We start from the raw sequence: 25,966 nt of genomic DNA, 5'->3' as shown, positions 1-25,966 counted from the left end.
AGTACAACCAGAGCTGACGTTGTTTTGGCAATGGGCGTTTTTGTTTTGTTTTCGACGAGTCGTTTGAGAATCATTGAAAATGTGGTGATGTGCAAATGTATATTTTAAGTTTTTTGACCTTTGATGCATGTAAACCTGTTGTAGGAGACTGCAAAACAACATTAAGAGACTTTAAAATAGCATAATAGGGGCACTTTAATTGTTTATTAATTCTAATAATTTTTTCCGGGGTATGGGAAATGTCTTTCTTACTGTATAGTACTACTCAGAGCATGTAGTCAAAATCTGCATGATTAGGGACTCCAGTATATTAGCATGAAACACGGACAACTTTACGTGTGACATGAACAAGACTTTATTAACTAGACTAAACATTTAAACTACTACTCTAACATACACATACATGCAGTTTACCAAGGAAAAGAGAGCTGAAGCAGAATACAGGAAAGCAAGAAGTTATAGCATTGTTTGAAGTTCAGCAGATCAACAGCCTTGAGCAAACCATCAGTTTAGTTCTAACACGCCATTCTTTAAAAGGGGTAAGGAAGGATACTTAATGTATCAAATAATGAGATGAGAATGAGAGTTTGATACTTGCTTGTCTCGCCCATTTGAATTAAACTGTCCTGATGCAATTTGTTGAGGCTCCAGTTGATCTTGTCTTGATGAGAGAGAACCAGTGGGTGTCAGGGGATCTTTGGTGAATGGAAAGACAAGGCCACAGCCTGGCACAAGCTTGGGGGTCCTTAGAAGACCTCTAGTTCATCTTCATCTTCACATCAGGACTTCTCAGAAAACGGAAGTAACAGGCATGATCTTGTGATCAGTGATTTTTAAAGTGTGAAGATGTCACACCCTGTGAAGCAGTGTGAGCCAATGAGAAGTTGTTCCCTTTGGAGGGATTTTTTTTACGATCCTTTTGCGTACATTTTCTGTCATCTACATTAATCCGGATACATTTGAAAACGGCATTTTCATTTGAAAACGGCATTTTCGTTTGAAAACACTCTCCGTCCACAGTAGCGTTTTCCGATGTTTCAGTGTGTTTCACCATTCACTGTTGCGTCTAGGTCACACTCTGTCAACATATGTTTGGTCTAAAACGCAACTGCTCTCATGTATTGCTACAGGATAGCAAATGTGAGTACATTTTCTGTCATCTTTGCAGGACTGTGATATGAAGAGTGTGCATAACATATTTTAGCAAAAGTGAGAAAGTGAATAGCACATAACAGGCACACTACCGGTATAAACATGAATATCTATTGGTACAATAATGTCACATGACAAAACTTACGTCATCGTTTTTAAATACCTCCGTTTTTACAGTCCACTCTACAACGCGAAAAAAGTGTTCGTTTTTTATTAATAAAAACGGCATCTCAGTGTGGATGGAAGTTCAATTGAAAACTTATTAGTGTGGACAAGGCCTTTGCATTCTAGCAGGGCATTTGAATATGTAACTTGATTGGGTGAAAAAGAACCTTCAAGATTCTTATAATACTAATGCGCCACAGAGTTAGAAAAATCTAATGTAAATGAACAAATGGGGAAAAAAGATTATAGTTCATAGAGACCAAACGTGATTTTGGTTAACCATGCAAGTCTGAAACATTAATCCAAAAGAGTTTAAAAGAGATAATGAATGCATAGGCCAAACCCCATGAAAGGAAAATCATGAGATGGGAAAATTGGATACATGTTTATACATTTCTCAAGTGATTATATATAGAATATATAGGATTAAAAGGGTTTATTTTTCCTTCTCAAGAAGAATTAAGTGAGACTCACAACTCTCTGCAATTTCCTTGAGGTCAAATCAGTCTTCATGTGTCCTGTAACCAGAGAACTGGGTCTACCTGTGTGTTGGCTTCATTTTTGAAGTTTTCGGGGAATGGGTTACAGACCTTTGTTGGGAGAGTGAGCTTGCTGGATTGGTCGTTAAATATAATGAATAATTTGTGTGTGTCTGATTGGTCCAGACGCTACACAAGTTTGATTATTTTAATATAATATTTTAAATACTTTTTGTGTATTTCTTTTTTGAAATACACAATACACACTTTTTTGTGTACATCCTGCAGCTACCTGGTTGAGAAGAACTAGTGTGTAAGTTGTTTTATTTAATTTCTGTGGTGCTTAAAATCATGTCCGTTATTTACTTTGCTGTTTGGGCAAATTGTAATTAGAACAAAGTGCCTAGTTGAGAACCAATAGTTTCCCCTGTTCGTAACATCCCTAATACTATGTTTATCTAAAAAAAAAAAAATTAATGGGAATGAATAAGATTTTCCTAAAGAATCCCTCCCTCCAAGAATCCCTCCCTCCCTAAGTTTACCGTCTCTGATGTTATGTTGATGTAATCAGAGTCGTACACTGGTCTAACCTGTTCTATTGCTAAATGCGCTGTTATGGTTTAGGGTTCCATTATAGCAGAGGGAAATGAGTGGGTTGACAAGATCATCGCAAGTGGCTTACAAACGGTGGAAAGACACTGACATCAGGTAATACTGTACATGTGTGTTTTGTGTTTACTTGTAAAAAATAGTAAAAACTGATTTACACTTTTAAATGACTGAGAACTGAAAACCATAGCCTGGAAAGGTCAGACAAAGGAAGCAGTCTTAAATTATGTTTAGGTTTGTGAAATGGAAAGTCTAGGGCAGCTTCAATAATATTGCTTTTAAATATTTAATCAGTTTCAGGTTTGCATTGGATTTTATAACCGTACTAAGGCTAAAGGCTGTATTTTTGAAAACGCATCCTTAGGGTTCATGAGGAGCAGTCTGGGAATAATGAGCCTAGTGATGAAGGAGTTTGCACTATTCCGAAGCAAGCGGATTTGGAGGACAGCAAGACCCGAAGCTCTGGAATGTCAGGTTGGCATCTCTATCCTACATTTGTAGATGAACACACAATTTGAACAATTTCTCTTTATTACAGGATTGCGTTAAATGTTTAATGGTTAAATGGTTATTAAGGCCTGACTCTTTTTATCATTACAGTCAAAACTATTCACTGAAATCTGTTTGGCACATGGGCTTTTCAGGGGGAAAAAATAGATCAGGTTATCAGTTAGTTCAAGCTACTTTGTCAACAGAATTTAATTCCTCACAGGGTCACGCTTTTTACTGAATACATACTAGCTCAGAAGAATCATCATTAAGTGAGTATTTCTTTTTCACTAGAAACCTTCACTGTGGAGGAAGCAGTGGAGGCTATTGGTTTTGGAATGTTTCAGTGGAAGCTGTCTATGCTAACTGGAGTTGCGTGGGTAAGACATTTGAATTACAATTAATGTTTACTGAACAAATAGCTTTCATTTGTTCAGTTCACTCAGTTTACATAACTTGTTTCCTATATTTCCATGCAAAGATGGCTGATGCTATGGAAATGATGCTCCTTAGTATTGCAGCTCCTCAACTGCGCTGTGAATGGAGGCTCTCGAGCTGGAAAGTGGCATTCATAACAGCGGTCAGTATATTTACTGTTGTACACTAACATGGTTAAACACCTCCTGGGGTTAAATTTGGCTATAGCTTCATGAAAAGTGATAGAATATCGTGTAAAGAAGAATATGTTCATTTTTAAGGTTAATGCTAGCCATACTCTTAGTATTGTCAAGACTTTTATAGTATTTAATCTTTTGAATCTTGTTATTATTTTGGACGTACCTTGTCAGGTAGTGTTCATTGGAATGATGCTCAGCTCCTCACTTTGGGGAAACATTTCAGACAAGTATGGCCGAAAAGTGGTATGTTTGGTTTAAATCAGTAAATGAATAATGTCAATGCAGGCATTCTTTATAACTATAAACATAAAGCAGTCATTATTGCCTCACTGATAACCTCACTGTCTGCATTTTTTTAGTGTTTAATACTGTGCATGGTGTGGACATTGTACTATGGGCTTCTCAGTGCTTTTGCACCTGTTTACGGCTGTATCTTAGTCTTGCGAGGCCTCGTGGGATTTGGCCTGGGAGGAGCCCCTCAGTCGTGAGTTTTTACATCAATGAACAAACAATGAAGTGTGACTTATGGTTTCAGTGCACACTCAGTCATAAGTCACATTCATAAGTGAGCAACACTCAGATGCAACATTTTATTTATAGGTCTTTTTATTTATGTTCTAGAGATTAAGCTGAATATAGATACTACGTTTTGAAACTGTGACTACTAGTGCTACATGATTGTACTCTCATTAGTGCCAATATGTTTTGAGCATTGCTTTTACATCACTTGTTAAAAATACAATTATCTAAACTGCCATATTTCCCTAAGGGACCATTAAACCTGTGAAGTGTTGCTTTTGCTCACTACTGTGAAGAACCTGACCAGTCTTGTTGATCTAGAATAATCAGCTGTGTTGTTTTTCTGTATATTTATAAAATAAAAATTCAAAAGTCTTTTGTTGATTTGATCAAAAATACAGTAAAAAGGAGTAATATTGTGAAATATTATTACAACTTATTCCTGTGATGGCAAAACTGAATTTTCAGCAGCCATTTCTTCAATCTTCAGTGTCACATAAACTTTTAGAAAACGTTGTAATGTGCTGATTTGTTGCTCGAGAAACATTTCATTATTATCAATGTTGAAAACAGTTGTGCTGCTTAATATTTTTGGGGAAGCCATGATACATTTTTTCAGAATTCTTTGATGAATAAAAAGTTCAAAAATCATTTACATAATTGTTATAGAAAACATTGTTTAAACTTTAAACCCTTTCCACTGAAGATATGTAAAGCTTATTTGGAGTTTACATAATTGTCTTTAAAATACAGTATGCAGAAAAGGACGTTTCTTTTTCTTTTTTCTTTTATATATAATTTTACATGTTTAATTAGCCTGACTTCCTCATACTCGTATTCTAGTCAGAATGTGAGTCTGATACCATAGACATAATAAATACATAGACGCCCTATTGGCCGCTGGAGCGTACGTCAACGGCGCCGCCATGTTGGGGATGGCAACTTTCCCATACCTCTCATACCGGGAATTGAGAAAAATGCCTGTTTTGTGCGCTGCTTGGGGCTGTACACATCGCCACACAATTGAAAACAGCTTTCGAGGAATTACCTTTCACAAGCAAGACTGAACGTTTGTTTTTGGTTGAATTTGGTCATGATAATAGTAACATTCAGAGGATACATTTAAAAATACTACTGTTATTGTGTCACGAAATGTAGTTTTAATAGTTTTTCAGTCGACAATGTAGTTGTTTAAAGCTCAAATATGTGGTTTGTTTTTAAAGATAGCGCCTATTTAAAAATGTGAACTGACGTTACGGTTTTCGGAGTTGTAAGATGCTATTAACACCGGGCTCTCAGCGCTCGTCTACCCCGCCTGGAACAGCCGTACCTCGGTCAGTGCTTCTGACGTTTGCCGCTGGCTCGGATGTCTCTAGTCTAGTGGTTAAACGTGAGATATAATTCGTCTTGTGTATATCTAACGGGCGATCTTTGGTCTCATTAATCTATAAATGGTTCCCTGGTAAATCGTTTTGGCTGAGGGCAAAGTGAAGTTTCATAACTTTATATTTAGGCTGTTTTAACATTGTATCCTGCTGTATGTTTGACTGAAGCTACTTCTGTTGGCTATTACTGATCAATAAAACTGAAATTTAACAAAAAGAGATCAATATTAAAGTCACTATTTAGCTTATTTTTTATTGTGTATATTCTGTAATTGATATTTCTGATTCTATTGCTATTATTATAGTATTATTAATAAACTATGCTATTATTAATATTTTTATGATTGTATTATTGTACTTATGATATTATATAATTATACTATTCATTACTATTTTATTTGCTGTATACTATGTTTATTTTATTGACTAAACTATTTACTATTACTTCTCACTTTATGTTATATTTACTATTTGCATTGCACTGTAGTTGTACCATAACATATGTATTATCATAAAGGATCCATCAGTTATCTTTATTGCTAAAATCTGGTCAGTCACAGAAAATGCTTTTTCCACAATAAGAAAACTTAAATTATATCTCAGTATGGGGGTCTTCACCATCCAAGAATAAAAAGCCAAATACATGACAAGCCTGAGCTTTGACCATTCTTTATTTAAAAAAATATTTATTTTACAAGTCTAACTATCGAGATTTTAAAAAACTAGAGATGGAACTTTTTGTACACCACATACAAACCACTGAAATCGGTTGATAAATGTAAAAACAGTTTGTTTTTATCCAGAAAAGACGCAGCTCATCCGTTTACTTACATTTGATTACAGTGCAGTCTCTGGCGGAACAGTACATCAAATCCATTTATGATTCACAAAATAAGAAGGCTGCTAAAACCATTCAGTTATGCTCTATCTTTAATGTATTTATTTGAAACTTCCCCTGGCTCTGTTCTTGTCTAATATTGTGTTTTCTGTATTAATGACTTTATTTGTATGTCTTACTGTTTGTATTGTTAAGATTTAATAAAAAAAAATATATATATATATATATATATATTCAAATAGAAAAAAATTAAAATAATTACAGTGCAGTCTTGCCCTCCGCAAAATGGCGGACCCGTTGACGTATCGCAGCAACGTTCCAAAGCGGCCAATAGGGCGTCTATGTATTTATTATGTCTATGTCTGATACTGCCTACTGCTCCATAGGGCTTTGATTATGAGGCGTGTCTTAACCGAACCAGGAAAAAAAAAAAAAACTCTGCACTCAATTGGATAGACCTACAACCAATCAGAGCAACGCAGTAAGTCAGCTACATAGTTGCATAGCATAGTTTCAACAGAACGCAACTGCACGCACGCTGGAAGAAGTAGTAAAATAATGAGTGTTGCTTCTTTTACTTGGTCCTCCATGAGTGCGAGTGTGCGACCAAAGGAGAAACCACAACGACCACAGGGTTTTTATTGCGTCCCATCTTCTTAGTGACCATCGGAGCCAGCTGATAAAATAAACTTTTGCCGAATCCCGAAGGAAGGACGGCAAACACATCTTTCCGATCGACAAATGCCTTGATTGCAGTTCTCCGTTCGTCTTTTAAAATGAATGCGCTGTCGATTTCTTTTACAACAGACGCGATAGCGGAATCTATACATCTCAATTCTCCAGCTGCAGTCATCTTTGAGGGAAACCAGTTCAACCCAAGCGCTCTTTGATAACGTGATGATTACGTAACTGCAGATCATCTGTCCATCATCGTATAAAGCCAATTTGATTGGCCCGACTAATTTTGAACCGATCATAATTACTCCTCAATGGATCGAGTCCAGACCGAACTTCCCGACCAAAAAATGTTGTGGGCGGGGTTCGGGCTGGCATCCAGGCTAATTTTTAATAATACTTCATGCCCTAATTTAAATGTAATTTTATAATTGTATTATTTAAAAAAAAAAAAATCATTCCTTTCCTTACAGTGTGACATTATTTACTGAATTCCTCCCAGTGAAAACCAGAGGGATATCCATAATCCTGTTAGGGGTAATTAAGACCACTGTTTATTCAACTATTGCACACATTTTTTTAGTATGAAATTACTGTAAATTTTACTGCTCTCAGTTAGATGGTTAATGTTGTAACTGACTGAGGCAATGTTTTGTAGGTTATTATTAAATATACCGTAACATTTTTTCTCTCATAATGAGAATTACCAAAGTATGTTTTTATAATGATCTTGATCATTAAAAACATTCATTAATCTGCTGTCCTGATAGGTGTTCTGGGCCGTGGGTGCTGTGTTTGAAGTGTTACTGGCTATGATGATCATGCCCACGTTAGGCTGGAAATGGCTGCTAGCTTTCTCCACTTTTCCTCTTGTTATCTTTGCTGCCTCCTGCTGTGTATGTATGGCTGTAACAATGTTTTAAACTGTTACTTGACACAAGGCTCATGTACAGGTGCCTGAAATTCTAGATACTGTATTAATTCTACACTTTGAATGCTGATTGTGTGCATTTGTCATGTAGTGGTTACCAGAGAGTGCTAGATTTGATGTACTGAGAGGCAGAGAAGACAAGGCCCTGAACACTCTGAAACGAGTAGCAGCGTCCAATGGGAGCTCTATGCCTACAGGAAGACTTATATCCAACACACAGGTATATGGAGCTGCCAGTCCTACATCTTTTCTCTACATTGTGGAATGTCTCATTTTGGATTTTTATGTTGTAAATTACAGTAGCAAAAAGAATTGTGTTTATGTGTTCTAGACTGATCGTGGGAGAATTAGAGATCTTTTTATTCCAGAATACCGCAAGACGACACTTCTGATCTGGTTTATCTGGTATGCGTATTGTTAAAAAATGTTAAATCCTTCCACATACAGTAAAACTTCTAAAAACGTACCTTTGTTTTGTTTAACACAGGTTATGTAATGCTTTTTCATATTATGGTCTTGTGCTGCTAACCACTGAGCTGTTCCAAGCAGGATCTACATGTAGTGGTGAGTGGTTTTTAAGTACTAATTGTGAACAAACTAAACACAGTTTGTGTTTAACTCAGGACCATAAATCTAACCTACAATAATGTTATGGGGTCAGTATGTTTTTTTTAATGTTTTTGAAAGAAGTCTTGTATGCTCACTAAGGATGCATTTATTTGATCAAAATGCAGTAAAAACAGTAAAATTGTGAAATATGATTACAATATAACACTTTTTTTCTATTTTAATGTTTAATATAAGATGCCAAAGAGGAATTTTCAGCAGCCATTACTCCAGTCTTCAGTGTCACATGATCCTTCAGAAATCAAACTAATATGCTGATATAGTGCTCAAGAAACATTTCCTATTATTATCAATGTTGAAAACAGTTGTGCTGCTTAATATTTTGTGGAAACCATGATGCATTTTTTCAGGATTCTTGAATAGAAAGTTCATAAAAGTCTTTACTGTCACTTTTTTTGACTACTGACCCCAAACCTTTAAACGATAGTGTAAATTGTCTGTAATAATATCTTTTTGCTACAACTGGCATGTGAAAACGGTTTTTATTTGATTTGTAATGACTCAATTGATGTCATTTCTTTAACAATTTCATTACATTTTAAACACATTTAATTATGTGTGTATATTGTGAATGTCAGTAAAACTGTGTCTAATTCCAGTCACTGACAACTCAAGTATGGAACCTCAGTGCAATTTTGAGTGCAAATATCTGACTCTTCATGATTATGAGGACCTTCTGTGGACCACCTTCGCAGAATTTCCAGGTGATGTGGCACCATATGTCATTCTTCCCTCTCAAGTGTTGTTTTTTAGTTAATCAACCTAAATGCAAACGTTGTTATACAAGCTACATACAACTAATAGACAACTGTGTGATTTATGTCTTGATGTCAGAATAGGTATTCTGATCTCCGTGTGGATGATTGATCGAATAGGCCGGAGAAAAAGCATGGCACTTTTCTTTTTAGCATTCTCTCTGTGTATCTTGCCACTGTACGCCTGCACACAAAGGTACATTCATCAAATCATCAAAAAAAAGCTGTACAGACACTAAAAAGTATCCCAAATAATCTTTGTATTTAAAATAAAAATAAAAAAAACAGCCTAAATATTTTTCAAGACACTGTAAATGACATGTTGGTTTACCTTTACTATTTCCAGGACACTTCTCACAGTCTTTATTTTCATTGCTCGAGCCTGTATAACAGCAGGCTGGCAGGTTGCGTATGTTTATACACCTGAGGTAAAGCTTAATTGCAAAGCGGCTTATTGTGCTTAGTCAGTCCCAGTAGAATTTTCATTTAAAATGCAGTTTTCTTTTTTCTTGTTTTGGCCTCCTCAGGTTTTCCCCACCGCAACCAGGGCTATTGGTATTGGTACAAGCAGTGGGATGGCTCGTGTTGGAGCTCTCGTCACTCCATTTATTGCTCAGGTAGAGCATTCAAACAAATTCCTAGGAGAATAAAAGTGTATTGAACATGTATTGATGCATGTTTGTGTCTATCCCCCCTCAGGTACTTCTGAAAACATCAGTTTACCTGACTCTGTCTGTGTATTTAATATGTTGCTTGCTGGGCACAGTGGCATCCTGGGCTTTGCCTATGGAAACAACCGGGCGGAGCTTACAGGAATCAACTCAAAACACCATGGAAGAAAAACACATGGAAAGGCCACATGGTTCTGAGACAGCCGAGACTTCCAGCAACACGTCTCCTTAACAGCACATGGAAAGCTGAAACTGTTTGATGTCAGGAAGAGTAGTAAAGAAAAACATGTATAATCAGGCCATGCTGGTATACTGAATGTTGTGTAAGTGCATTCTAAACGCACTGAAAAATTCATCAGAGATTTTGAGAGAAAATGCTAACCTGTCTTTCTGGTCTTTTTTCTTTTGAAATGGTACATAAACCCGTTTATGATGCCAAGTACTTGTGTAACTAAAAGATCCAATGAAATAGTTTGATAAGTGTAGATTTCTGTCCTTTGATATTTTTCCAATAGACTCTATGCACACCTACTGTCTAATACTTTTAGCATAAAGGTGGATCGTATCAATATTGGTTTGTCCTGTCTGTGACATTTCCGCAATATTTAATTTTCTCAGTTTCTATACACCAATAGACTTTAATTGTGACAGCCATGAACCATGATTTGCTACTTGCTGTATGACTGAAGGGGGAGGGATATTCTTGTTCTAAAGAGAATTTGATTGAACAAAACGTTGTGTAGTGCAGGATGAGTCATCAATATTTTTGTTGATTTTCTAGGATTAGAAAACTAGCTAGAGTAGTAGAGTATCTAGAATAAGCCCACATTAATTGAAAAGAATTTTAAATGTGTAGCCTATCTGCTAAATTAAACATCATGACAACATTTCAGTAGAGGGCTAGCTAACAGACATGGACTAAAAGACAAAACTCAATTTTTATTTTTTTTATTTTATATCATAACCAGATGTTGAATGTGCATTACAAACACACACAGCTTCAGTTTTGGTTGCTGAACCTTCTCTTCGTCATAGGGAGGAAGGAAAAATCTAGCGACCAAGCATTACGTTAGTTGTGAGATAGTCTACATCATGAGGGTTCTGTTAGTATGTGGATGATTGGGTGTTGAGTCTGCATAGGATGCACTGTTGTCAGGGAGAAGTGCAAGTCACCTTCACGCGGTTGGCCCAGAAGCCCATATCTAACACAGACGATCACAGAACTACACCAACCACGGACGGCGGTCCCGAAACAAGGTCCATTATGTCTTGTCACTAAATCAACGGTCCAGCCGCGAAGATAGAGCACAGACCATTGTTTATTGGCATCGTTGGCGTGAATGAGAATTTGCAGAATCGTCGAGGTGGATGACAAAGCCGATGATGGGTTTATCGCTCCGCTAAATAGATTTAATGCGCCTCTGAATGCATTAACCCCGTCACTGGCGGGCGCACAATCAGAACAGGATATCTCGGCGTGTCCTCTTCGGACCGGAGCGCCTGTGAGGTTTCGCTGAAGGCTTTGCAGCTCAGCCATGGCTCTGGTGACTCTGCAGCGCTCCCCTACACCCAGCGCGGCATCCTCAGCCAGCACCAACGCGGGGGAGGTGAGTGGAGGCTGACCGGCGGAGGAAATACCTGGGATGCATGTGTAAATAGCGCTTAAACAGCTAATGTTCGCCGGGCCTTTTGCTCTGGGATCAGTTTTCCTTTCTAACGATGTGTAAATGTGATACTACAAGAAGTCACCGAGTTCAACCTGCTGTGTAGGTGATGAGCGCATGGTGAAGTTTTGACATTAGCGTGTGGAGGTGTTTTCAGGCAGTGTATCAGAGCGCGGGCGCGTGATGATGGGGATTAACTTGACTTGCCCAAACAAAATAAAGCATGCCAATACTGATTTTGTTTATATATTGTTGAATTGGTAAAATCAAAACAAACAAAAACTGTGTAGTTGGTTCAAATATCTGGTAGTCTAATTATTTTCCTTTAGTGGCCGTAGGCGATATGGGTGTAATATCAATGTTTATTTTACCATTACATTCAATAACGTAATCTAATTTGTGTTGCGGATTACAGTAATAAACTTGCCTTGTTTAACGAAATAGGTCAATTCAGCCATACCACAAATATGCTTTAGAACACTTTCTTAATATTTGATCGCCTACTGGACTACCAATTGAGCGTTTGCCTCGTTTGTGAACAAATCGTTCATTGAGTCGAATCCTTCCTGTCTGAACGATTCATTCACGAATCAGACTGAACAAATACGAAACGGACTGAATCGGTCTGAACTGTTTCGAGTCAACATTGAATTTAGATCTCTATTCGGGCATGGGCGATTAATGAACTAAGAGTAATCTAATACATAGTGCATTTTGACTTTGAATAATATAGCGCAAAATTATGTTACTTTATTTACCGAATAGTAGAAATCTTAAAAATAAAACATACTAGAATGTTAACGACTTTGTGTGGGTTTTATTATCAGCACATATGGAGTGGCCTTTAATAGATAATAATTTCTTTAAACGCATGAAAAAAAAAACATTTTCAGCCAAGAAATGTAAATACATTTTTTTAATGTGAATGCAAAATAATATTAGGTTCTAAATGACTGTGTTGGCTAAATAATGGTTCCCACCTGCCTGAACTATTGCATAAAAACGTAATAATTAACGCAATTACACCATGACTTAATAGAGTAGCCGAATCGTTTTTTGAATTGGTTATTTGAAACGAACTGTTCGAAAGAACCGAGTCTTCCTCTCACTACTCCCAGTACGCTCACTGCAATGATGTCATTGAATAGATACTCTGCCTGGTGACCAATCATGGGACCCAGAATATTGTCATGTCTCCCCCCAGATTTTGCTATGCAGCTTCTTAGAGACAACCCACTAATGAACTAGCTTACTATAGCAAAAGCCTACAGTAATGCCCATCATCCATTACGCTTTCATTTTTTTATTGTGTCTATCACAAGTGTTTGTGTCTTACATAAAACGTTTCTGCAAACTATTTAAAGTCTTCAGTTCAGGGCTTGCATTTCTGGATCCATCCTATCAGAAAGGTTTTTTTATAGCTTTTTATGGTTTTCTGTCTGCAAACCATGATGTAAGTGTGAGACATTCAAAATTGGTTTATAATAAATGCAAAGTAATTTCATATGGTATATTTTCTATCAGGGCCCTTTGTAATTACTCTTCTGCTGTTTTATTTGTCAGGATTTAGGCAGTGATGATGATCGAAAAGCAAACCTAAGGTCAGTGCTATTTTTATTTATCTTATTTAGATTAATCCTTTTTTAACTATGATAATTAATCTTAATTTTGGAGTGTGTTCATAATTGTATGTGTGGCCTATTTCAGCCTGAGTGAAAGTTTCTTCATGGTAAAAGGGGCAGCTCTGTTTTTACAGCAAGGGAGCAGTGCACAAGGGCCCAGAACACCCACCCATCATAAAAATGCAGGTAAACCACAATAAGGTCGTAAGTAACAGAACAATGTCTTGAACATTTGGGGTTGACCACATTTTTGGTGGGGTGGGGGTCGGTGTCTTATTTAAAGGAACTTCTTTTTCAATTCAAAATGGTGATATTTGTCACAAATATTTTGCCTCTGGAAGTTACTGTCAGTCGTTTAACATTTCTATTGTAAAACAGTTGTCAAATATTAAATGTTTAGCTACTTACATCTTACCTCACACCTTTTTACGGTGAAGTTCATGTTCGGTTTCTGTGAACAGTAAAAGCTGCCTTCTTAGAAATTTTCAATCCTCTCAATCTTGTTAGACCACTAAGGCAGACCAGCCTTAAAATGTAACTTTTAAAACTTTTTGTCATTGTAACAAGAAACAGAGCGGTGCATAATGGAGTGCATGGGCAATTTGGCCAATTTGGGGGGGACTTGCCTCCCTCAATGTCTATGATGGTTACAGCCCTGAACCACAACAGTAAAAGTGGATGTGTGACACATTTCCATTAACAACTTCTTTTAAATTGTGGTGTTATTGTTGATGAAAATAGTGGTTTATTTCCCATAAGATTATTACTTATCTGAGTTTTTTCTTTTAATTGATCATTTTGTTGTTGTTGTTGTTGTTGTTGTTTAAGGTGATCTACCACAGCACCTACAAGTAATGATAAACACCCTCCGTTCTGAGGATAGAATTAAATTAGTAAGTGGCATACACAATATCTAGAACAATGTAGGAATGGCTTCTGCTCTTAACGTGTGTACACCAATGTACATTGTCTCCATCAACAGGTTGTAAGGTTAGAAAGTGGATGGACAGACCATGTGCGCTACATGGTGGTTGTCTACACAAACGGGCGTCAAGACACTGAAGAAAACATACTGCTTGGGATGGATTTCACAGATAAGGACAGGTAAGAACCGGGTTGTGCTAACTAACACCCTTTGTGCATTCACTGCATTATTATTCATAACCACACCGATTGGTTGACACAAATGTTTGTTTGTTTGTTGCAGTAAAAGTTGCTCTATCGGGATGACTCTTCCGCTTTGGAGTGATACCAAGATTCACTTGGATGGAGATGGGTAAATATCCTAGTTCACTAAAGGTTAAAATGCATGTTATTGATTTTATTGTGAATGAATCATCCATGCATGTTTAATTTTTTGTAATCTTTTTTTTTTAGCTAGTCATTTTTAATCAAAATGTATCTCTGGTGACAAATGCCGGACTTCAATAATTTTGTCCTCATAAAAACCCATCACTACAAGCTCGCATTCAGATCTGCCTCCATCCATTCAACAGCTGATTGATGGATCCAAGTCCCCCTAACCCCCTAAGTTGCACGAGTATGGAAGAAACTTTTTTTTTTTATTTTTTTTTTATTTATTTTTTATTGATTGCTCACACATACCATACACATTGAAATAATCTGAATTTGCCATCAGTCAGCCTGTTTATGTTTGGACAAATTAAAATCACCCTATATGTTATGTGTACAGAGAATGACCTCTACAGGTTCAGTATGAAATAACATGTTTATGGTCTCGGTGCATGTGATATTTAGAGTTGTATAAGGGGTGGGAAAAATAACAAGCTTCTGCTTCATCCCGCTCCTTTTCGGACATATTGCAATTATTGTTTATAACACTAGGTATTGTTTCTCCATTCGGTATGTTGCAACACACTTATTGTATTTTTATATTTTATTTTATTTTATTTTTTGTTCAAAATAAAGAAAGAAAGACCTGGGGCTATTAGCAGAGGCACTATGCAGAGAGAATTTTCCACTGATTTGTGGTGTAAAATTGTTCCACTGACCAACCTGGGAAAGCAAAATCATCCTGCTGCCTGCTTATGCATTTCTATATAGTCACAAATGATGCCATTGCTCATAATTTACATGCCTGAACTCCTCTCTTCTCTTCTCTTCTCCCAGAGGTTTCAGTGTAAGCACAGCAGGACGACTGCATGTTTTTAAGCCAGTGTCAGTCCAGGCCATGTGGTACGTTGGCTCTGTTTTTATTTGTTGTTTTATGCTGGAAAGAGATTTCAAAGTTAAATATACAAACTATTACATATCCTCTTATAGTGTGTTTATAACATGTTTTTTTATTCTTACACACTTCGTGAATTTATTATATTTGACTTATTGTATATTGCAGGTCCGCCCTCCAGATGTTGCACAAAGCATGTGAGGTGTCCCGTAGATACAACTATTTCCCTGGAGGGATGGCCCTTACATGGGTTGGCTATTATGAGAGCTGCATCTCTTCAGAGCAAAGCTGTATCAATGAGTGGAATGCCATGACAGATCTAGAGACCACCCGGCCTGACTCCCCAGTCATGTTTTCTGATCAGTGAGTAATATGACATTGGATAAAATAAAAATTCTATGATAAATCTTCAAAGCTACATAAATGCAACAACAGATTGATAAACTGATTATAAGATTGAATACTCTGATATGGGGCTAAAATCTTTATTAATTCGCATATATTGACATTGCTTGTCATATCATAAACAGGCCAACAGAGAGAGAGAGAACAGAATGTATGATCAAAGCCAAACTCCGAAACATAATGATGTTTCAGGACCTGGAAAATATTACTTCTAAGGAGGTATATGTAATGAGGCTTTTATGCCATGCTTTACATAAATGCATCAGCCATGGAAGGAGCATTAAATTGAATCCTTTCACTTCTGTAGATCCGAAATGAGCTGGAACAACATATGAGTTGCAACCTGAGGGAGTATAAAGAGTTTATTGACAATGAGATGCTGCTTATCCTCGGCCAGATGGACAAGGCTACGCTCATATTTGACCATCTGTACCTGGTAAAGCTTCCTCCAAGATTTCTCTGCCATGCTTGATTCTTGTTTGCTTAAGATTGTTGCTTACCTAAAAAGCAGAGCGCATACTGCTAGTTTACTGATAGGACAGCCTGAATTCACTGATGCATTGCACTACTCTCTCAAACAAACATACACTGGAGCTTGCAGATAAGATTATCTGTCAAAAACAAAAACAAATATTAAATTTTTTACTTAATTTTGAAACAATTATTTAGAAATGTATTCATTTAATTGCCATATATTCACACTGAAATCAAAATTGTTGAACACATGCTCAAAACTTGATCGGTCTTCGTCGCATCTACTGAAAACAAGAACCCCTTAAGTTTACAACAAAATGATGGTTATCGACAGGAGCTTTAAGATTCTAGAAGCTAATAAAGCTATTGCTGTTGTGCATGTCATTCATTTCAGGGCTCAGAATGGAATGCATCCAACTTGGAGGAGCTTCAAGACTCTGGGTTAGTGCTGATATATATCGACCTACTGTGTGTCTAGTTAAGATTACAGTATGTGTGTATTTAACACAAATCTGTAGTATACAGTCTAACGTCAGTTTATTTTTATGCAGGGTGGGGTATATACTCAATGTCACAAGAGAGATTGACAACTTTTTCCCAGGTACCTTTTGTTATTGTAACGTCCGTGTTTATGATGATGAGACTACAGATCTGCTGGCGCATTGGAACGAAACCTACAACTTCATAGTTAGAGCCAAGTGAGTTACTTTTCATGGTTAAAAAGATATTAGAAAAGTGTGTTATTGTTCCTGTCATGTGCTGTTTCACTCAATAAAGGACCCTTTTTTGACTCGGATGCCTGTATGTCTTTCATATAGGAAAAACAACTCTAAATGCCTAGTACATTGCAAGATGGGAGTGAGTCGCTCAGCATCCACCGTCATTGCTTATGCTATGAAGGAGTATGGATGGTCACTTGAAAAGGCGCACAGTTTTGTTAAACAGAAAAGGAATATAGCACAACCCAATCCAGCTTTTATGAAACAACTGGCTGAGTACGAGGGGATTTTAGATGCCAGGTAGGAAAAGCCAAGATAATGAGAAACATGTTCTTTTTAACATCATAAGTTCCTTTTTTGCATTTACATTTATATTTATTAATTTAGCATACACATTTTATTCAGAGCATCTTACTTTTTAATATGTATGTTTGTTGATTATTGAATAATGTGAAAAAGACCAACTTTAGAACAGCATGAATTTACATGCTGGTTTATGATGGTTTGGTGCTGGTGAAGCCAGTCAACCAGTTTGGTCTTTCTGGTCAAAGCTGATTGAACAACAAAGACTTGTTTGTTAAGTAGCCTGGTGGGGACACAGACATCCTACACAGTTACTGGTGACCACATAGTCTTTCAAACATGAAATAAAAGGACCAAAACCGTTAGCTTTTTTTGTTTTGTGAGATTTATTTGGTTGTGTTTTCTCTTTTCACACTATCAAGAGGTGACTGCTACCTTTGTTTTCTGTCATTGTAGCAAGCAGAGACACAACAAACTCTGGCAACCAGATGGTGATGAGTATTCACTGGAGGGCCTTCAGGCTTCAGCTGCCAGTGATGACCAGACTCCACAAATTTCGTCGCTACACCCTGATCAGGTGGAGATGGCTTGGGGCCACGGAGGAGCAAGTGCTTCCTCCTGCTGCGGAGAAGAGCCAACAGACCATCTAAATTATAACTACTACTTCCGGCGACTCTCAGACACCGCTCTGGACAGTGAACCCTCCACGCCAGTTCGAGGTCCTCCGCTTTTAGGCATGGAACGAGTCTTTATTGAGATTGAGGACGTGGAGAGGGATGCGTTGTTGGACGATGAGGGTTTCCCCATGGCTCACTTGGCCCTTCCTGGGGAGGGGACAGCAGCCCAGACCTGCGGCCGACTGGAGCCCTTGGAGGACATGCGCATGCGGCTGGAGTTCAGCACGGTGGAGGAGGAGGATGAGGAGGAAGCACAAAAGGAGGAGGCAGAGATGGCTGCCTTAGCTCGTGGTGAGGAGACGCAGAGGGAAGACGGGAGCCTGGCTAACTCGAACCGCTTTAACAACGAGAACGCCAACAACAGCAACAGGCTGGCCGGGAAACGCAGCTGCCCTTCTGGCTTTGACGTGAGTATGACGTCTTAGCTGTAGCGGCAGCTCTCCTGGCTTGTATGCAAGCTTATAGCTCAAAGAGCTCTTTTCTGTGAATCCATCCTAAACGCTTTACTTTCTCTAAAGCATCCCGTACTCTTACACCTTTAAAAAACCTAACCATGCATTCTCCCTGCCTGTGTGTATTCATCGGTTTAGGACAGTGCTAGCATTGGAAACCCCTACAAAGTGAAGCCCTCATATCAGTCGTGCCGAGACTGCCTGCGCCTGCCCAGCGGCCGCCGCTGCGAACGTCGCACCCATCGCCTTAACCTGCCACGTCATGCTGGCCTTCCCAGTCTCTCCATCAAGGCCCCCGGAGGACACAAATTCAGTCCCGCCTCCGACAAAAAGGTGCCTCCTCCTGCCCCTCGGCATCACATGAGCAGCGGGCACTGCCAGTGCATTCGTTGCTCCAGTCGGTCCAACTCGGACACTTACCTCAAGCAACCAAGGTGCGAAGACCTTCCTCAGGATTTGCGTTTTTCCTTGGAGACTGAGGACAAAATGGAGGGGGAGGACGAGGGGAGCTTCAGCAGTTCTATGACCGAGCTCACTCTCCTGAGGCTCAGTCTGGGTGGTGAGAGGCCTATGGCGGAGCTCAGTCAGGGGGCCCAGCCGGAGACACAGCTGGTGCACCATAGACTGGAGCAACTGTCCGGTCCTCAGTCAGAACAGATGGACTTGAGTGTAGAGGACACTGCCACGGAGGACATGGAAGTGGATGAGGGGAGCGTTCACAACTTGCCCCCTGGCTCCAGTGAATTCCAGCAAACACTTGCACCGGGCTCATCCCTGACGCGCAGCTCCAGCAGCGACAGTCTTCAGAGAATTCGGAGAGGCCAGTCGGGCTTGGTACGCCAGAGAGCTCAAGAGATTGAGACCCGTGTTCGGCTCGCCGGACTGACCGTGTCCTCCCAACTTAAAAGGTCTAATTCGCTGGCCAAGCTAGGTGACTTGGCCATTTCCACAGAGGACCTCACGCTTTCTGCCACAGTCTCAATTGACTATGAGGAGCAAGAGCCTTCCCTTTGCTGGGAAACATCTTGCTCTCCCAAGCTCTCTTTAACTCCGACTCTGTTGTAGAGTTTGAAAAGCTGACTCAACGATGTCAGAACTGCTTTCTCAGTGAATGGGACTGCTCCAGTCCCACAGCCATCGAAAGCAACCGTGGAGGCTGAAGCTGCAAGACACCTCATGAGAACAATCAGGCCAGGCTTGGACGTCCTTCCAGCAGCCCTTTACATAACTGCACTGCGTTCTTCATGTGTCTGTCTGCTTTAACTAAGATATATATTAAAGCATGCTCTGGCTTGGACATTCATTAACGGCTTTGTTGATATCGCATTTCTTTGTCTTGCTAAAGGAAGCCCAACCTGTTACAGGTTTACTATACGTGTGGCCCATCTATAGGTGGCATAATAAAGACCTGGTTAAATTAGCAATGATTTTACTCAAACATTTATTCAAATATTTGTTTGATATCCATCATTTAAAATTGTTTGAATTTTTTTAAGCCCATTTTAATGCCCTCTGGCGGGTATTATTACCAACAACAATATCGATGAAATTTTGCCTCCCAGTTTGATCACCAGCAAATTTATGTGCTATTGCAGATAAACCAATCATGTACTTGAGATGATTCGATGACAAAAAAGGCAGTTGATCTGATTTAGATAATTGTCACAAACCATAAAAGTGCACATACAAATTAGACTGCGTGTTATTTACTAATGATAATAGACATTTTCAGATGTAGATACTGATGCATGACCATGATAACATTTTAGCAATGGCTTTATTAAAACATGATACAAAATTTAGCCCAAAGTAATGAATATTTTAAACTTTGTTGTTCACTTGAAGTTTTGCCTTTAAAAGCTTCACAAACCTTTGTGAAAAAATTGTCATCAAAATGTCACACCACAAAAGTAATTTCAGACTAAAGTTGAGTCTGAAATTTGTGATTGTCACTGTGTCATTCCAACCTGATAGTTACTTGAATCCTTAAATGTTTCCATTTGCAAAAATGACATCAACAAAGCCACATAATTATTGTCTATTTCCAGAGAAGAATGCAACATGAATGTCGTTGGCTATTTGTCTTACAATTCTCTAATTTGCTTCTCAGCTGGTGTTTATCAGATCAACTACATCTGAAATATGCTACAAGGGCATAGCTCCTGTTATGTAATTTAGCTTAAGCTGTTTATTGTACAAATTGTAGCCTGTGATGTGCAAAAAGGCTTTAGCAGCAACACATTAGTACAATGCAGTTTTCAAGTTGATCAAAAGGTCCTTTTGAAGTGTCTCCTATACGAAATGACATCATGGCATCTGATAATAACAGTAATGTACGTTAAGTATTCACAGGTACGAGCAGTGCGTTATCTAATGATATTGTGGCCATAGGTACTTTACTACCATGATGGTGTCTGATATGTGTAAAAGAACACAAAGTTTGATAAGTTCTCCGGGATAACTAGTAAGTTTGCAAGTATTGGTTAAACTTGACCTTAATTATTTTTTCATATATATTAATGTTATTTATCTTTGTTGTCTATTAAGCTTTTTTTTTTTCACTTTTTTTGTGGAAATGTTTTTAAATATGCAAAGTGGCCTGTGCAATAAGTGTAAGCAAGAATTTGAAGAGAATCATTTTTATTTAGTAACTAGTTTTCATTTAGAAGAACGAAAATCAGATGCGAAAGAAAAGCACCTTAAGTGAGTTTTGAGTGAAAGCTTTTTTTCCCATATGGTCCACATGAAATCAGTCACTGCTGTATGAAACTGTTCTGGCTTTTATTTTCAAATCTGTGACACCTGTTTCATAATGCTTTTGTAAATTACCAGTTATTTGGAACTTAATATTGGCTTTTTATTTAATTAATTTTTTCACCCATATTTTAATGAGGACATTCCAATTTCAAACTGTATAGGTTTGGGGAGGCATTTCTGCAAATCAAAATTATTACGATCGCCAAAAAAGATGGCCTCCCAAAAAAGACTAAAGTTGTAGTTTAGTTTTCCGCTCATGGCTCATACCTCCTCCCAGCTGCTGCTGATTTGAGTACAAGACATTTCATTTCTTCAGACATGCAAGTGCCTTACCTGTTGCCATTAGCAATCAAACAGTTCTTCGGTACAAACCGCTTGTTTCACAGAGGTTTTGTCTTCACCTGGTTGCGGTCTTTATAGAGCAACGTTTATTTGTGGCTTATTTTTGGGCTGTTTGTCTTTTCATTTTGATACTACATTTCATATTTGAATAGAAGAGACCAAAGTCATTTATTTATTGTCATGTTTTGACATGTTTGAACACACTAAGCTAACAATAAAATCAACTAGAGAAACTTTAAGATTGCCTTTAGCCCTAACTTAACGGCTCTTAAAAGAGACTGGGAACATACATCAGATATTGTACTTAATTTTGACCATTTTAAGTTGTGTTGCACTATGTTTTATAATGTAATGTACAGTTAATTATAAAAAATAAATTGTTTATTGTCTGCATCAGAAATGGACCAGTATTGCATTTATTTACAGCCTTGAGTTCCTCATAAGGAGAGAGAGACATGTTGATAATTAATTTTAAAAAAATGTATATGTGCTGCACATAATAATTAACTTCTTAGTACATTTTCTGCAAAATGACAGTAAAGTAAATGACACGTTAATGTAGAAAAAGTGTTGCTTTGTCTGATCTTTGAGTGCCTCACAGAGGGAAATCTTATTGAATTAGGCAAATGTGATTTTGACATCACAAGACCAGACACTGGAGCAGCCCAGAGACTGAAATTAGTGTATTTGGTGCAATCCAAAGACGTATCTGCATCATTGGGGAGGATTTTTCTCCTTAGGAATACATGAACACGGTGAGGTTGTCGTCAGCTGTATTTCTATTGCTTATGTTAAGTCATGTTACATTTGCATTTGCCAGTCATGTGATTTCTGCTGTATTGTAATCAATCTGGGCAGACATACATAAATGTTAACGTATTTGTGAATTACTTGTCTGGGGGAGATTTATTGTCATCTTGAAAAAAAAACTATTTACAAAGAAAAATTAAAATGTGAAACGAAACTGACTTTTTATGTTTTAAAAATACAATATTAGTCTCTGTATTCATTTAACCTGGTTAGGACATGTTTGACTGCATTTAGTTCATTGTTTTGCATAGATAATAAGGACAGTTATTGAATAAGGAAAGTTACTGATTGTTGTCATTTGAATAGCGGGTGAGCAATTCCAAATAAGTGTCTTAAAAGCTCAAAGACAACCAGTCTAATTGGTTTATCCATCTGCTTTTTAAAGTCCCCCAATCATTTCATCCCTTAAAACAAATTTTTCATCACCAAAATTACATATTTAAGCGTTTTTCCTTAAAGGGATACTCCACCGTTTTTTCATATTCAACTATGTTATTCCCTTAAAGTCCCTGTAAAGGCAATTCTAAAAAAAAATTCTAAACACATTATAAATGTTAGAAATGTATTGCTAAAACATATTACAAAGACTGTGAAGTACTGAATTGTGGAGTTAGACCGTTAAACAGTTTTTCACCATTGCTGTGTTCAGGATTTTTTGGGCGGGGCTAAAGCGGATGCTCGATGACGCACTGGAGCCCCTGAGCTCCTGGACACGCCCCTACTTGATGCACTGGGGCCACTGAGGCTGGCTGACCCCTCCCCTAACAATAGAGCACATTCGCATCAGTTCGCCGCTCAATCGCAAGTTACTGTCAGTATTATTAGTTACTACAGTTGTATGGCGGAATACCATTGCAAGTGCTTGGGAGCACTTCGACTCGGCGCAGTAATATCATCACTCCTGAAAAATCCTCTTCCCCCTCTCCCTCTCCGGAGTGATGATATTACTTGCGCCGAGTCCATAGATATATATGCACCAAGTCGAAGTGCTCCCAAGCACTTGCTATGGTATTCCGCCATACATTATAGTTATCCATTTTACACGCTTAGAAAAGCGCAACGTTTTATTTTGTGTCACCATTCTTGGTCGAGTTACACTACTCGTGTAACTGTATTTAAATAGGGAAAACGTGGAGGTGTTTGGTCGCTTCTCTGCTTGGATCCTAATGAATGAACTGGGCTAAGCTAAGTGCTATCAAAGTTTCGCCGCAAGACAGAGCGATTTAGTGCATGCACTTAGACGAGAGAGGTATGTATCAACTCGTCTTAGTTAAGGGAATAACATAGTTTAATATGAAAAAATGGTGGAGTATCCCTTTAATAAAATTTCGTCATGCCTTTAAAGGGTTAGTTCACCCAAAAATGAAAATCATGTCATTAATGACTCACCCTCATGTCGTTCCAAGCCCGTAAGACCTCCGTTCATCTTCGGAACACAGTTTAAGATATTTTAGATTTAGTCCGAGAGCTTTCTGTCCCTCCATTGAAAATGTATGTACGGTATACTGTCCTTGTCCAGAAAGGAAATAAAGACATCATCAAAGTAGTCCATGTGACATCAGTGGGTTAGTTAGAATTTTTTGAAGCATCGAAAATACATTTTGGTCCAAAAATAACAAAAACTATTTAAACTATGCTTTATTCAGCATTGTATTCTCTTCCGGTTCTGTTGTCAATCCGCGTTCAGTGACGCTGCTGACGTAAGACGCTGCACACCAGCTCAGAGATCCACTCGTTGATGATCACACATTGATGTGATTGGTTACAATGTAGTTTGTGACATCAGAAACACCAGCGATTTCAAAACGCATTTTTGAGACTGTCTTTGTTTCACTGCAGTTTGAAGGAGAAAATACTCAGCAATGGTGTTGACTTATAAATTTACACGATTTGTCTTAAAGCATATTACAATATGTCTAGCAATATTAAAACCTTGATGTTCACCACAAGGGGACTTTAAACACTTGTGGAAACAACAGGAGCTTAAGAAGTAGCAAACTCATTTTATCACAAACAATAGAGGACAGAGAACTAACTCAAACTGAGGGCTTAAATACACAGAGCAAACAAAAGAGCTAATGAGATAATTAATGAGACAACAGGTGAAGGGGATTATAAATCAAACACACTGGGAAACTAGGTCAAACAGAGAAAACAACCAAAACACAATGAAACATAGCCAAAACAGAACAGCTAACTGAATATAACTGTTACAACATGAAACAAGTTTTATCCAACACAACTAATAAATTATTTTTTCTCTTGCATTTTTTATTTTATTGTATGTGAAATTGTGTGTGTTGACATTACTTGAGCATTAAACGTTGTGCTCAACCTGCAAATTCATTCACATACTGTTTTGGGTAGGGCAATGAAGCTAAATGAAGAGAGTCTGGTTTTATGGATGGCCCTTCCCATCTGCTTGGGCTATTGCAAGCTGAGGCCATCAACCTCAAAATAACCTGCGCAGTGCCTGAGCAATGACACAACCATAATATAAGTTTGTCATTCATTTAGCAGTGCAGCCAGTTGAGCATTTACCTCTACAGCTGACATTCTCAGACAGAGTCAACACAGAGCACTGGACCCTTAAAATATCCCATCATGCTGAGAGACAAAAATGAGATGACATTTCCTGATAATGTAGAGCCATATTTATTCATGTTTATATAGACAAATCTGCATACATAAGCTGTGTTGTGTCCCGCAAAATATGCTAATGACGAATCTACTTATTTATGCTGTAGCATGACATCATTTTTTAAGTAAAACATTGTGCTTTCTTGAAGTCTGAGGGCAGAGGACAAAGGACCTGCTTAAACCTTATCATATGCTTATATTTGGAAGGCTTTATAGACTATTCTTCCAATGAGACACATTGTGACCCTATACGGTAAGCTGAGCATTATGGGTTACTTCTTACACTCAAACCACTCAGGCTGGGCAATAGAAGTTTCAGAAAGTCAATTTGAGAAAGTTAATAATTAATTTCACTATACACACACACACACACACACATTTACTTGTAATTAATTTTAATTGTAATGCATTCAAATAAATAAAATAAACTCACAACTTAGATGGAAACAGTAGTTTTGTTGTCAAGAGCCATGGGATATGTTTGGAGTCCATGGGTTTTCCCCTTTCATGTCTAATGTGACCTTCGCACCTGGTAACTGATCTACTCTGCCAGTTGCCATTTTGGTTCTCTGACTCAGTGGCCCCATTGAGAGTCATTTAATTTTAGGCATTGCAACATTCCTGAAAGAAGTGATGTGAGAGGAACAAGAGAGAGCTTGAGATGGGAGGGGGCTCATTATAGATAAAGATATACAGTCTGTTCATAAACTCATGGGTGGTGATATGTGTTCTTCAGGGGTGATGGGACAGAAACCGGTCAAGGAGCTAGGAAAAGAAGACGTCCTGACCAGTGCCGTTAGTGACTATGAGATCCTAAACCACAGTGAGGAGGGAGCACATTCCAACAACCCAGAAGAAACAGACCAGAATTCTTTTGACTTGGACACCTCCATACTAGAGCCCTGTCCTCAGGAACCAACTAGACCTGATGACAACAACACTGAGCCCTCTTTCAACCAGGGAGGAAAAAAGATCAGTTAGAGTTATGACACGGATGTTTC

At 38.1% G+C, this 25,966-nt stretch overlaps 2 protein-coding genes across 3 annotated transcripts; both read left to right on the top strand.

Annotated features, from left to right (window-relative positions):
• The first annotated feature begins 1,894 nt into the window (after positions 1–1,894).
• Positions 1,895–10,144, top strand: svopb (SV2 related protein b). The gene is made up of 16 exons (XM_056267451.1): positions 1,895–1,920; positions 2,770–2,879; positions 3,189–3,274; positions 3,376–3,474; positions 3,683–3,754; positions 3,871–3,995; positions 7,402–7,465; positions 7,699–7,824; positions 7,951–8,079; positions 8,191–8,264; positions 8,347–8,423; positions 9,086–9,190; positions 9,326–9,437; positions 9,588–9,669; positions 9,769–9,858; positions 9,941–10,144. The coding sequence occupies exons 1-16, from the start codon at positions 1,895–1,897 to the stop codon at positions 10,142–10,144; spliced, it is 1,581 nt and encodes a 526-aa protein (XP_056123426.1).
• An 856-nt stretch (positions 10,145–11,000) lies between these two features.
• On the top strand, positions 11,001–19,834 carry ssh1b (slingshot protein phosphatase 1b). Of its 2 annotated transcripts, XM_056267431.1 has the most exons (15): positions 11,001–11,519; positions 13,140–13,177; positions 13,284–13,384; positions 14,027–14,091; positions 14,181–14,302; positions 14,406–14,474; positions 15,329–15,394; positions 15,555–15,749; positions 15,917–16,010; positions 16,099–16,227; positions 16,660–16,706; positions 16,817–16,963; positions 17,084–17,284; positions 17,744–18,371; positions 18,555–19,834. In XM_056267431.1, exons 1-15 carry the CDS (start codon positions 11,448–11,450, stop codon positions 19,479–19,481), a joined length of 2,901 nt encoding a protein of 966 aa, XP_056123406.1. In that variant the 5' UTR covers positions 11,001–11,447; the 3' UTR covers positions 19,482–19,834. The 2 variants fall into 2 exon arrangements, with proteins under 2 accessions (XP_056123406.1, XP_056123407.1); XM_056267432.1 differs by lacking the exons at positions 11,001–11,519; positions 13,140–13,177; positions 14,027–14,091 and having other exon boundaries at positions 13,306–13,384.
• The last annotated feature ends 6,132 nt before the right edge of the window (positions 19,835–25,966 follow it).

The sequence above is a fragment of the Rhinichthys klamathensis genome, unplaced genomic scaffold (assembly GCF_029890125.1).
Source record: "Rhinichthys klamathensis goyatoka isolate OS25496 unplaced genomic scaffold, OSU_Roscu_1.1 h1tg000259l_1, whole genome shotgun sequence".
In the NCBI taxonomy this organism is placed as follows: Eukaryota; Metazoa; Chordata; class Actinopteri; order Cypriniformes; family Leuciscidae; genus Rhinichthys; species Rhinichthys klamathensis.
This window is presented reverse-complemented; position numbering and strand designations above follow the sequence as displayed.

Bases quoted from the DNA above. Each gene is read 5' to 3' on its own strand.
- svopb (XM_056267451.1), top strand. From the start codon at position 1,895: ATGGGTTACAGACCTTTGTTGGGAGA. The intron at 2,880-3,188 runs GTTGGCATCTCT...CTTTTTCACTAG, and splicing joins CCGAAGCTCTGGAATGTCAG to AAACCTTCACTGTGGAGGAA. The intron at 7,466-7,698 runs GTAATTAAGACC...CTGTCCTGATAG, and splicing joins TATCCATAATCCTGTTAGGG to GTGTTCTGGGCCGTGGGTGC.
- ssh1b (XM_056267431.1), top strand. From the start codon at position 11,448: ATGGCTCTGGTGACTCTGCAGCGCTCCCCTACACCCAGCGCGGCATCC. The intron at 14,475-15,328 runs GTAAATATCCTA...CTCTTCTCCCAG, and splicing joins ATTCACTTGGATGGAGATGG to AGGTTTCAGTGTAAGCACAG. The intron at 15,395-15,554 runs GTACGTTGGCTC...TGTATATTGCAG, and splicing joins GTGTCAGTCCAGGCCATGTG to GTCCGCCCTCCAGATGTTGC.